Source organism: Festucalex cinctus, chromosome 14 (genome assembly GCF_051991245.1).
Source record: "Festucalex cinctus isolate MCC-2025b chromosome 14, RoL_Fcin_1.0, whole genome shotgun sequence".
NCBI classification, from domain to species: Eukaryota; Metazoa; Chordata; class Actinopteri; order Syngnathiformes; family Syngnathidae; genus Festucalex; species Festucalex cinctus.
In genome coordinates this window covers 8,563,114-8,576,515 of record NC_135424.1, presented here as the reverse complement: position 1 = coordinate 8,576,515, position 13,402 = coordinate 8,563,114, and the positions used below count along the sequence as shown (strand labels likewise).

The following is a 13,402-nucleotide window of genomic DNA, read 5'->3' as shown; positions in this document are numbered from 1 at the left end:
ACGGGTAAACACGCTTTGATGCAAGAAACAAAAGAATTTTCTGCCCGTATGATAGCATACAGTATGTTCCTCCGTGGCTGGTAGCAGCTATAAAAAGAGCATAACAGTATTTTTAGTGATTTATATAAACCTGTGTATGACTTAAGGAAGGCGGTGTTCGGGAAAAAAAAACAAAAAAAAAACATGTACTGGTGCAGTCTGCTTGGAGGATTTCAACTATTAACTTTTGTCTCTCATAGCGATATATTTTTAAAGTTTTCTTCTATGGCCTCTTGGATTTTCTACCTATTGCAGTGATAAAAAAGAAAGAAAGAAAAAGTACACTCTATAATATTTGACCGAATAACAAAACATACTAATGACACAATTACATAGAATGTAAAGAAATAAACCAGTTTTTGCCATAATGTTTTGCTTCAGTTTAATAGACAAAGTGCATAGGGAAATGTAATACAGTACAGATTTGAGCATGCTCCTCAGTATGCCTCAGTAATATTTGTCATTCTTCACAGAGGATAAAGAAGATATGTCTGTGAATATTATTATACTGTCTTTCTTTATGTGTAGCTGTACTGTTTGTGTTCAAATTAGTTATTAACACCCATGCAAGTTAGCATGTCTATGGTGCATTGCATTGTTTGTTACAGTTAAGCTAAGCGGACTTCTCTCAGGCAAAGTTACATGGTTGTTTCAAGTGCACAATGTGAACTTTGTTCTACTGCTTAGTGTGACTGAAACAAGTTCTCGGTCTGTCTGCAGTCTCCGTGCTACCAACCTTTGGACGAGTCGTCCTCGATGGGCTGCTTGAAGGCGGTGATGTCACTGAAGGTGCACAGAAAAAGGACCACCTTCTCTTGCTCGTTTCGAATGGGCGCGATCTTCACAAAGAACCACACAGGTGTTCCTAGAAGCACAAAAATCGTCTAAAAGGTCACAATAATTCCGCATTGACGACACAGGTGGAAACAAACGTCGGCTATTGGGCATTGACTGGCGACGCAATGTTCAGGAGCCCACTTTGAAGTCGGCCGCGTACATTCCGGAATGCATTTGCATGATGAGGGGAATGCGGCGTACTTACTGTTCTTCTTGTACATGAGGATTTCAAATGAGTTCATCTCGTAGTTCTCGAACGTCAGTCGCACTTTTTCTGTCGTGTCTTTGTCAGTGAGCTCGCCGTACATGAAGCTGCAAGAACAAAAAAAGAGAGATTTAAATATTTTATCGGTAGACATTAGTGAATGTGTAAATATTTTAGAACCATACTTAGATAATTGTGTTAAATATTCCCTAGCTGAATATTTTATATACTTTTTAAATAAAAGCTGTCTAAAAAAATAACATTTTTTTTTTGTTTTTCTCTTCCACTTATTTAAATCTGAGAAGAAATTAAAATTTCTACAAAAATGGCAAAAAATTCTGCTATTTAATTTTATTTGAGGAAAAAGACAATGTACTTCATTATGTTAATTTATGTAGTTTTTTAAAGTTAAAATCTGAAAACTTGTTAAAAAATAATAATAATAAAATATAAATGGGATTAAAATGATAAATCTTTTTGTTTTGTTTTTTCAGACAATAGAGGAGTTTTTTCAAAAATGTTTGTACTTTTTTTTAAGAATCTTTGTTTTACATATGGTAACATTTTAAACTAATTGCTACACTACACTAATTTTAATCTAAAATTCTTAATCTAAAAATAAAAAATACCGTTCTTTATTTTTCAGTCTAGTTAGACAAGACACAAGATTTATTTTTAAGATGAAAGGACATTACAATGTCTACAAAATCCTTAAATGTCACACTTATTTTAGTTTGAAAAAAAAAAAAAAAAAAAAAAACTTTTTCATGTACTTAATATATATGTTAATCAATGTTATTTTGTTATTTAGTATATATATATTTTATCAGGAAAAAAAATGTTTCAAAATAACAAAAGATATTTTACAGATTCAAATTCAAATTTTCAAAATGACCCAAAGAATGACCACTCTGTTTTCAGATCACCAGACAAAACCACATGTTAAGATTACCGTATTTTAAATCCAAAAAATAACAAATATGTCCAGTTTTTGGTTTTCAGATACGGGGGAGGACACATTTTTTTCAGATGATAAGAAACACATATTTTTTTCTAAATGTAAAAAATAACAAACCATCCAATTCCATCTGCATCCATACTTATTGTAGGACTTTGTTTTTCCTCCTCAAATTCTTCCTGAGAAAAGCCTAAAATGACACACTATTCATCAATGTACACCCGCCGCAGGTACTGAGCCTGATTGCCGCATGAAAAATTGAGCAGGAGCAGATGAGCATTTATGGTCTTTGTCAGAGTGAAAAAGCGAAGATTATTACCTGTTGTAATGAATACATTATCTGGAGGAAGGGTCACCGTGCGCGCGCTTTTGCGCCGTCAGCCCCGATCTAAATATACCGCGCGGTGGCTTTGTTATGAAATACAAACGGAAAGCTAAATTTAATTAACAAGGCTACATTTCGACGCCGCGGGCCGACTTCTCAGACGAGCGCCTGATGTTTTTCTAAATGTCCTCTCTCTTTCTGAGGCCACTTTCTTCAAAGAAATTCAATTAAAAATTCCACAAGCGACTCGCTTGTCGCGTGTCGGGAATTCCCGCAGGGTTTGTCCTGGGAGACTCCGGACCCAAATCTTTGATCCACAGCAAAGCAGGCTCAGATGTTGGAAATGAGTATGCATTTTATGTTAGGAGTCGTCTTGTCAAAACATCAAAAACTAGCTGCACACACTGTGAATGTTTTATAACCTCATCGTCAAGCGTCCGTCCACGCGATCCTGCATCAAATGCTTGGAACGTGTTGAGAAGAAGTGGGAAAACAGACTAATCATACCTCTGCTTGTATTACTTTGACCAATATCGGTTTTCTAAATCCTTCAACTTCAAGACCTAAAAACACAATTTAACGAAGTAGAGTCACTTTGTATAGATTGAACAACCCATGAATTGGGTCGGTTTGTGCAAAACAATCCAGAAAAGTTGGGTCAAAGTGACCCAAGTAGTGGATCGTCTACTTTTGACAAATTCAGGTTATTTTTAACCCACTTGTTTTTAGAATGTAGCAACCAGACTCGGCTCTTCGGCCCGCCCAAATCCAAACTTCAACCCAATCTGCTGGGTCAATAATTCACCAAACCTTGGGTAAAAGCAACCCAAATTACTCAAAAAATAATTTGACCGCCAAATACTGCAGTTTTATGAAAAACAACCCAAAAGGATGGATCAAATTGATCCATTGGGTTGTTTTGACACAAAACAAGTTACCCAATGTTGGGTCAAATTGACCCAAGTAGTGGATCGTCTACTTTTGACAAATTCAGGTTATTTTTGACCCACTTGTTTTTAGAATGTGGCAACCAGACTTGGCTCTTTAGCCCACCCAAATCCAATCTTCAACCCAATTTGCTGGGTCAATAATTCACCAATTCTTGGGTAAAAGCAACCAATCTACTGAAAATCCACTCAAAAAATAATAATTTGACCACCAAATGTTGGGAGTTTTATGTAAAACAACCCAAAAAGTTGGGTCAAATTGATCCATTGGGTTGTTTTGACACAAAACAAGTTACCCAATGTTGGGTCAAATTGACCCAAGTAGTGGATCGGTCTACTTTTGACAAATTCAGGTTATTTTTGACCCACTTGTTTTTAGAATGTGGCGACCAGACTCGGCTCTTCAGCCCGCCCAAAATCCGATCGCATTCGTCAACGCAATTTGCTGGGTCAATAATTCACCCAACCTTGGGTAAAAGTAACCCAATGTACTCAAAATCCACAGCTACCCAGCAAGTTGGTTCGAGAAACAACACCCACCTTAAAACTGCTCTGCCAAAAAAATAATCTGACCACCAAATTTTGGGAGTTTATACAAAACAACCCAGAAAGTCGGGTCAAAGTGACCCATTGGGTTGTTTTGACACAAAACAAGTTACAAAATGTTAGTTCAAATTGACCCAAGTAGCGGCTCGATCCATTTTTGGACCACAATTGGGTTATTTTTGACCAAGCAGTTTTAAGAGCATTATTTTAAACTGCAACAGCGACAGTAAAAATCCACTCACTGATTGTGTAATACCTTACCTAAACATGTGAAATACAGTGCGGTGATTTTAGGTCTGTTTCCTCCTTACAAAAAAAAAAAAAAAAAGATTTCTGCCTAAAAATAAACTTATAACGAATCGGAGCACACACACTCTCGGTCACACACTATTGAGTGTGTTCAGTGTTGGTCCTGGCAAGTGTTCTGAAGCTTATGCCGGAGCCCCCGAGGGTCCAAATCAGCAGTGCTGGCTGTGGCAAAACACAAGAAACCTCACACCATTTGCAAATCTGGCAGCGGCGCGCCATCGTGATGTGATCCTATTAATTTACTGCTCACTGGCACACTCGTTAAACGCTACAGTCAACACGCGGCGCGTCTACGCCAAGACTTAAGAGACGCTGTCATTTGCAATATTTCCATTGGATCACTCTAACGACTTGCCCCGCCTCTCCCGTCACAGAGGAGACGTAAAACGATGCACGATGTCGTCAGCAAGCCGTGGGGGGCTTTCACTCGGCCCCCCGCATCTTTCATCAGCAGGTTCCACCTCATTGCCGCACTTTGATTTTTTTCTTCTTTTTTTTTCAAATGAAAATCTATACATTGAGCGGCTTCTTTCTTTAGCTGCACATATGGAAAGCTGCTAGAGAATGTATTCAATATCCTTGATACAGGCTTAAAGTACGCTCTTTGTCTTCACTAGTAAGACAATGAGCGCACTAGTCGAATGACTCGATTTTTCCATTACTGTGTGACATTTTTGCACACGAGCAGAACTTGGGTATACTAGTAGGACAACGACATGCTACGAGGGAGGCAAAACTGTGCACTAGCTGACTTCTGCATACTGATAGGACAATTAGTGAAATGCTTTATGTATCTAGTTGAATTGTGGAACATCACTAGGAGTACTAGCAACATGCAAATGTCAACGAGCGCACAGTTTTGCCTCACTAGTTGACGTGCTACTAGTATGTGAAACTTGTCTCAGGACAAATAGTCTCCTAGTACGTAGATATTAAGCAAGATATCAAGGGTATCAAGCATTTGCCATTCGACAGTAAAATTAATACTTTTATTGATTCTTTTTTTCCACTGGTAACCGATCCTCCCATTGTCCCACTAAGGAATCTCGAGACTTGTGCATAATTGGCACATAGTGCCACTGAGGGAGTGCAGAAATGATGACGTATGGCCTCCATTTTGTCGATCAACAACAGCAGGATCTATTATTCATTTGAAAAGCGCTCTCTAATTGGGGCTGCTGTATCATGCTCAGATCAAATGAACACCACCAGATGAGATGCCAGAAGATGACGAGCGCTCAGATGAGGAAATAACTGACAGTTCGGCTGACCAATGACGGCAACAAAAACAGTGACCACAAAAAAAAAAACAGCTAATTACCATGAATAATGATTGACCAAAACAAAATGGCCACCATTAATGTGGCCGATAACCTTTACAACTCAATTAACTCATTCACTCTCAGCCATTTCACTGAAGCAACCCCCTTCGCTCCCGGCTATTTTACTGGATTTTGACTGATTTTGCAAGGCCCACAGAATATTGTGTTCTATTAGTATAAAAACATAGAACCTACCAAAAGAAATATAAGAGTCTCTTCTTTCATCAGGAAAAAAAGATATTTCTATCTTTTTCCGTTTTACAGCAATTAGCATTAGAATATAGTTAAGTTTTATCATTATTCACAAATCTGTTTAAAACACTGGCGAAAGGAGCTTGCTGCAACATGCCCTTGGTTGATCTCTTATTCTCTGCTGCCACCTGCAGGCCGTTTTTCTTATAACTTCTATTGCTTCAAGCATTCTCTTCAGTTCAGAGGCTGCATCAAAGCCTTCTGTATGCACAAGCATGAAAAAAACAACAACATATAAATACATCTTTGGCAACATGGTAATATTTAAAATAGAACGTATTTATACGTTGTGGGGAGCAAATGAGTAAAGGAAAATAAATTATCGCAAGCAACTGAAATAATGTGGTTGCATAAGTCTGCACACCCTCTTTTACCTGGAGATGTGTTTAGAATTAACCAGATTCATGTTAAATGGGAGGCAGCACACAACTGCCACCGTTTAAAGTAGCTCATGATTAATGTAAAATAAATAAATAAATAATAATATTTTAAACAATTTTTGGGGGGATTTGTTTTACAAACCCCCAAAATTAATCAAAAAACATTGATAAACATTCAATATACTGTACATTTTACAAGGAAAAATGGAAGTAACGAGGGAAATGCAGTGTTTGGATTTTTAAGTTGTAATATCGTCATTCGCCACTAGATGGCAGACAAAGCTTAGTTAGGCTTACACCAGGTCTTCTACGGCCCTATACTAAAACATGAGTAGGCCTAATATTTTTTCACTACTGATGAACGAGCATGCGCTCGCCTTGGCTGCTCCCCTGGTGGGGTGGGCCTGTTGGGGGCGTCCGGTGACCGATTTACCAATTCCAAATGACTATGCCTAACCGCAACTTACACACGCACTTTCAATCAAGATGAACTGAGACAGGAGTGTGCAGACATAAGTCTGGGATTGATGGATCAGGATATGAATCAATGATTATCATGTGTGCAAAATGAAAAAAAATGAATAAAACAAAAATAAAACTTTTTTTTTTTTGCATATCATTTGGAATGATATGCATGACAAATGTAATACCTCGATAATGTTACAATTTTGAGTGATTTGTGTGAAAAAAATCTTGGGCTCATGTTTTTTTATAATATAAAAACCTGCCTTTTTATTAGGGGTGTCTAGGCTTTTCATATAAAATGTACTGTACTGTACAACAGTGACTGAGTATAATGATTGACATATAGACCAACCAATGGCTGTGGCCTACCTGCAGGTGCTGCTCTTTTGCATGACCTCCGCCCTGTGGTACCCCGACAGTTTGCAGAATCCGTCGTTGCTGTAGACGATGGGCCAGTCCACGATTTGTGCGTTGCCCAGGACAAAGTTGGTGTCTGTTTGGCCCAGAGGGACAAAAAGCACAAGGAAGCAACCGCTTGAGGGGTTAACGCCGGCATCGACTCAACAAGCAGAGAAACTGAGGGCGTTGGAAATATTTGCCTTTGATCAGAATCAAAAGCAAATATTGGGGGAAATTATAAGGGAAAGTTACTGGAAGACATGAAAGGACACAACCAAAAAAAAAAGGCCAAAAGGATGTTAAGCAGCAGTTCAGTGTAAAATACTGGATACAAACTTTTACCTCCACCAAGGAAGATTTTATTGTCATTTGTTTGTTTGCAGGAATTTAGGAGTATGCAGTTTTTCATTTTCAACTAGGGATCGGTATAAACGAAATCTGATCAATTATCGGGAAAATGACAATCAATCGATGCTTTCTTTGAATGTTCTCCTGATGAACTCTAATTATTGTCATTTACCATCTGCAGTAATAAACGGCAATAGCATTTGTAGCTAACTCGAAGCTACCTTGCTGTGCTTCCCATATCGCATGTAGCATGTTAGGCTTCTTATGACAATAACTGACCCACAGCGCCTCTAATGGTTGCAATCAGGTAGTGAACACCATTTTGATTAGCGCAAAAAATCATTTTCTCTCTCTGAATAATTTCAACTCTAGTTTCAATACCAGTCTTCATACTGATTGGAATAAGTGAGTTGTGCTCCGTATTGGGTGTCTCTGAGAGTAACTTATCCTACTGATATGAAGAACTGTCGACTTAAATGCTCCATTACTTCAAAACATGATGAATCGAACTAATTCTTGCAGTCGTTTATTTTGCCTATTTCCACTTTTCTTCTAAAACTGTTTTCGTAGTTTTTATTAGTGTTTTTTTCCGCTTAGTGTCCTTTATCTTGACTATACAGTACTTATTAATACTACAAGGGCAGATTTGTAACCTTTGCTTTCAGAGCTCCCAACGCACTTGATCAATGTTCATTAGCGTCCATGATGCTTCATTACACGCGAGGAGGTACAACCGACAAACTACGTACGTGCACATACACACACACACACACTGACACAAATACCCCAGTGGAGTTCATTTTAACAGAGGCTTGTGTGAGTTTTTTCATGGCTAAATGGAGAAGGATCACCATGGATAATCGTCGCAATCGCTCATTTGTCTGTAAATATCAATAATTGCTGTCATTAGTTTTAAAGGTCATAAAAAAAAAAAGGCAGCGGTTTTAACGTGGCCTATTTTGCATATTAAAAAGGTGAGCAGCACCTCGGAGCTACACTTACTCAATTAGTGTCGCTATGCTACTTGTTTAACGGTCTGTTTGCCAGTACTGCGTGATCTTCGAATATTAGAGATGTAAAAAATAAAAATAAAAAAAATAAAAATAAAAATCTGTCATCATTGAGAATCCCGTAGCGTTCTTAGTGTTGACACTTACCGGTACTCCTGCCTCTAAATGGTCATTATTGATTACTAGCGTTTATTAAAATTCGTGGCTAAAAAAATCAAAAACACGTAAATGTGCTGTAAGTGTCCTCTGGACCGTTTTTTCAATAGTATAGTTAGTTATAAGAGTTTCTTTCTTTTTTTTTTTTCTTTTTTTTTTATATTGTTGATTTTTTTTTAAATTAACAGTCCATCATTGATTATTATGCCAATCCCTGAAATAATGACAAGAAGTTGTTTACATTTTTAAAAGGTTTGTATTTGACACGTTATCATGTGATTCAAGTCCCTATTAAAAAAAAAATGTTGTTTTATAAATAAACACTTGACAGGATAAGCACTAAAGTTGCCAGGAAACTATTCAAAATAGTATACGAAGTTTGTGACCAAAAATGTCACTTTGTGCTAATAAAGTGTAAAAATAATATACATGTGTTACATCAAATAACGAAAAGAAAAAAAATCTATGTATGCACACAAATTACACTGGGGAGAAGGACAGGGAAGGAAAATTTAAATTTCATACCACATGTGAATACAAATATACACACACTCACACACGCACACACACAAACACGTTTCTTTAATCATGTCCAACTAAATTCATGACAACACAATAGAATGCACAAGATGTTCCATGCCAACGTGTTATTTTACAATGATCAGATGGATGTTACTCTTGGGAAATCCAAATCTCTTACCCTTATTTGAAATTATGACTACAGCTCAGTGGTTAGTGAGCACTTTGTAAATTAACAACATTTGGTATAGAACATTTTAATGATACACTGCAATGAGAAGGAGAGGGCGGCGGGGGTAAAGTAAGGTAGATAGTGTCAACAAAACATAAGAATCTAGTTTAGATCATAGTACCTGTCTGTTTATGTGACAGTGTCCAAACTGAAATTTGTGAAAAGAAAAACAAGAGTTAACAGATTTTATATGACAAACATCAGGTTGAACGTGTGACCAAAATAAAAAGGAAAGGATATAATGTGCCAACAAACCAAAAAGAGAAAATGGTGGACTGACAATTGTGCTCAAATTGTGATCAACAAAAAACTATTTTACTAACTAGTTCTAGAACTAGAATAAACTAGTCTAATTTAAATTCATCCCAAAACAAGTTGTCTATGTTGCAGCTAACACCTTAGCATAACATCCACCTGATGCTAAAAAAAAAAAAATGTCCATTTGCTTAATCCAACATTCACAACATCAAAAAATGGATGCATGCCATTTGTACATGTAAGAGATGGCTTTCTGAACCTTCTGTATAACCACAACATATTCAAATCAATTTAATTCAATAAAATGTTGATTTGTGAGATAGACTGAAGACCAGTGTGGACAAAAAAAAAAAACTTTCTTTCTGTGTATAGAAAGAATGAAATCAATTTACAACAAATTGAACCATTAATCACCTCAAATATGTCCCACTTGTGGCTAACATAACATCCAGCTGACATCCAGAATTGATAGTGTGAGCTTGCTTGCCAGAAGAAAAGAATAAAAAAAGCCCACAGCTCAAAAAATGGCCTACTTAGGTAAATATAGAAGGATTTGAATTGTATCAACTAAAATGTTGATTTGCTACAGTAGATGGTAAAAGGTAAATTCGGTAAACAACATTGTTTCAACTCATTTGAAGAGACCATCAAAATATTTAAAATGAATAAAGTGAAATATTAATCACCTCTCGGTTGTTGTGGCTAGCATGTTAACATAACACCCATCTGACATCCAAATATGTTAATAATCAATTGTTGGCTAGTATGGAAAAAATAAATGTCTGCCTATAGATAAAGAGCTTAAATAGCTTACTTAAAATTTAAAGAAATGAAAAGCCTGAAATGGATATGCCGTGTTGAAAATGGATGGATAATTATTGAATTAAATTGGATTCATTGTTTTTTATGAGATTGTGTCATGATCCACAGCTAACTGGCCAGAACGCTGGATCTGATAGCTGATTTAAAAGCAAATATTAATAAGCTAAAACTGTTTCAGATGTTTCTCTTTTAGTCGAGTATGGACTCACCAATATGGGTCAGGACAAGTTTATGAAATGAAATATTGATTTGTATGAGCCAAAGTGACGTGATGAAATGTGGCTAGCTAGCTGGTTAGCATGGTAAATTGCACATTAGACCAACATTTAGACAAACAAAAAGAAATATCTATAAGTTAAAATGCTTAGATGGCTAACGCGGCAATGCCATGTTCTGTTTAAATATGGAGTAATTGATATCAACATTACTCAATAAAATAGTTGATAAGTGGAATACAAGGTAGTAGGAATGACGGCTAGCTGGTTAGCAAGCGGGCTAAATTTGGCAGCCATCGTTGAAACAAATTGTTACTATATTCTTGTTTTTAAAAAAGATTGTCATATTTTGTTAATAACTATCGGTAGATAGAAATGTTTTAAACAATGTCGTTGGCCCTATTTTAAGTTAACGGCACAAGGGAATTCAAGTCAAGTCAAGACTCATAGACCAAGATTGAAGAAAAAAAACAATCTGGCTCATGAATATGGAATGTTACAAAAGACAACATAAAATGAAACGCTGAACGACTTTGTAACATCCGTCCGCCCAAGCAGCTAGCGCTCTTTTCAGATTAGCACTCTTGGCTCCCGTTAGATCCAGATTTAGCGTCGGCTAATCCGCGGACCGCCCAAGGTCGCATTGGCTTTTGTCTTGAAGGGGTGGATTTTCATCCTCTTTTTTGTGAATTTTGCCAATCCCCCATTTCACGGCTCCACGCGTAGGCAGAGTACACACATACCAATTGGGATGACACTTGAGCATCAAAGGTTAGCGAAAGCCAGATTATCAAATGTTGCTAATATTTCTGCGACCAATTATCCAGTGATTTGGGACAATTTCACCTGTTTAATATTCGTTCGAGTCAAGAAACGCCCGATAGTCCTGTGGAGTTGGGTGTGTTGAGTAATATTTCCTTCCTGATCTCTTTTTTAACCGTGTGGTATATGTGGGGCCCCCTCAGTCTGGCCCCGGTTTTAACAACTACCACAGACTACCTCAGAGTACAGTTATTAGCACTTTTCTGCACATATGGTTTAACGCCGTGCAGCATGTATGCATTACTGGCCATATAAGAGACACCAGAGACTTGTGTTGCTCTTGTGTAATTATGCAGGAAATTAAAAATGCATTGCTTTAATAGGAGAGAGTAAAGGAACACTCTCTCTTCCTGAGAGAATTCCAAGAGCTTCTCATATAAAAGTTGCTCTAATTAATTTTTTCAAGAGGCGATATTCTTTTTTTTTTTTTCTGGTCCATCAAATTCTTTCTGTCCAAATCAATCCTGCGGGAGGTTTTTATGTCATCACAAGTTAGAAAGCCTGCAGTTGATTGATTGGTTATTGCGCATGTTAACTGAAATCCCACACTGTTATATTATTACTCTTTGTTTTACAGTTTTTTTTTTTCAATTGACATTATTCAAATGACTTAATTTTAAGTGTCAATTATGTAAAATTTAGCGATATGCCTACTCCACATTATGAACAACAACTGTTTTCATATTGGATGAATTCATCAACATGTTATCACCAATTATGTTGGTACTTGTCACTTTGCATAAATAGTACAAAAAACTGTAGCATCATTAGATTAGATTTTATATGTACTTGCCATAAAACATCTAAACCTGTTTAAATTTAAATTTCTTTTAAATAAGTATAACAACTTTGCTTCTATGGCAATTTAATTTCATTAATCTCCCCTCTCGAGATGAATCATCTATCTATCTATCGATCTATCTATCTATCTATCTATCTATCTATCTATCTGGAATAAATATGATCCATAATGACAGGGTGTGGTGGTTGTTTTTTGGGGGGGGTTGTTCCCAATTTGTAGCATCATTTAAACCGAAACTTTACTCAACAAACCCCCTCAAAAATGAGTCCCTAATTAGTCAATGGCAGTGGATGAGTTGGGACTCAATGGATCAATCCAGTCATAACACGCACACAAGCACGTACACGCACACTAACACACACACGGAGAAAGAGGACAAGCTGGTCTTACCGTTTGAGCGCCTGACAATATTCTCCAAAAAAGTATTCTGAGGGGCCACAAGTCCTCGGCGGCCCCCCGCCATCCTGCCGCTTCACTCAGCCTCCTCCGGGCGAGGCGCCGCGCGGTGCTCCGGCGTCATGGTACCGCGATGCGGGTGAGCGTATGCTGCTTTTGCGGCGGCTGCTGGCTGCTGGCTCCTCAGCCCGCTGGTGCGGCGGCTCCTCATCATCCTCATCCAAGAGGAGGAGGAGGGAGGAGAACGCCTGAGATGCTGACTTGGATGCGGGGAGGGGGGGGGGCTTCCTCCGCCTCCTCCTTCTCATCCTCATCCTTCCCTCGTCTTACGGAGGAGGAGGAGGTGCCACAGTGACACCTGCAGGATGAATAGATGCGTAGATGCACACAAAATTTCATTTGGTAGCAAAAATACACTGGTGTCTCGACATACGAGCGTATGTTCGGGCCGAGCTTTTTCTTTAACTTGTGAGCAAAAACTTGATAGAAGTCCTCTATGGTGGCAAGAACTCAATTCAACATAAGTCAACTAGCTTAATTCTAACTTTTTCGACGGGTTAATGACGTGATGATGTTACAACGCCTCAAACAATATTAAAACATAAAATGTGCGACAGATAATATAACAATGCTCACTCGCTTACACATCATTATTCAGCCGTTTTTAAAATACTTTTATTAAATTTTGCCTCTACAAAAAAAAGTAAGACGGTTATGTGACTCTTCTTCGATTGTCTACATGAACGTATTATACTGCCCCCAGTGGCCAAGAAGCACACATCGGAAGGAACCACAATAAATAAGCACAAAGTGTTTAATTCTTTGCATTCAGTTGAAT

The 13,402-nt window shown here is 37.6% G+C and overlaps 2 protein-coding genes across 5 annotated transcripts in view; one reads left to right on the top strand and one right to left on the bottom strand.

Annotated features, from left to right (window-relative positions):
- hhat (hedgehog acyltransferase) overlaps window positions 1–1,193 on the top strand; it is a 50,540-nt gene extending 49,347 nt beyond the window's left edge. The window contains exon 13 of the transcript XR_013278335.1: window positions 760–1,193. The gene's annotated coding sequence lies outside the window, so the exon portion shown is untranslated. The remainder of the gene's footprint in view (window positions 1–759) is intronic.
- LOC144000932 (voltage-gated delayed rectifier potassium channel KCNH1-like) overlaps window positions 1–12,826 on the bottom strand; it is a 40,492-nt gene extending 27,666 nt beyond the window's left edge. For 2 of the 4 annotated variants that reach the window (XM_077494741.1, XM_077494742.1), the window contains exons 1-5: window positions 12,559–12,826; window positions 9,371–9,397; window positions 6,955–7,078; window positions 1,082–1,188; window positions 776–904 (exon numbers count right to left, since the gene is read on the bottom strand). In XM_077494741.1, coding sequence (XP_077350867.1) covers window positions 776–904; window positions 1,082–1,188; window positions 6,955–7,078; window positions 9,371–9,397; window positions 12,559–12,631 — 460 coding nt within the window. In that variant the 5' untranslated portion in view covers window positions 12,632–12,826. The remainder of the gene's footprint in view (window positions 1–775; window positions 905–1,081; window positions 1,189–6,954; window positions 7,079–9,370; window positions 9,398–12,558) is intronic. The other 2 variants (XM_077494743.1, XM_077494744.1) reach the window with 1 other exon arrangement.
- Window positions 12,827–13,402: the final 576 nt, after the last annotated feature.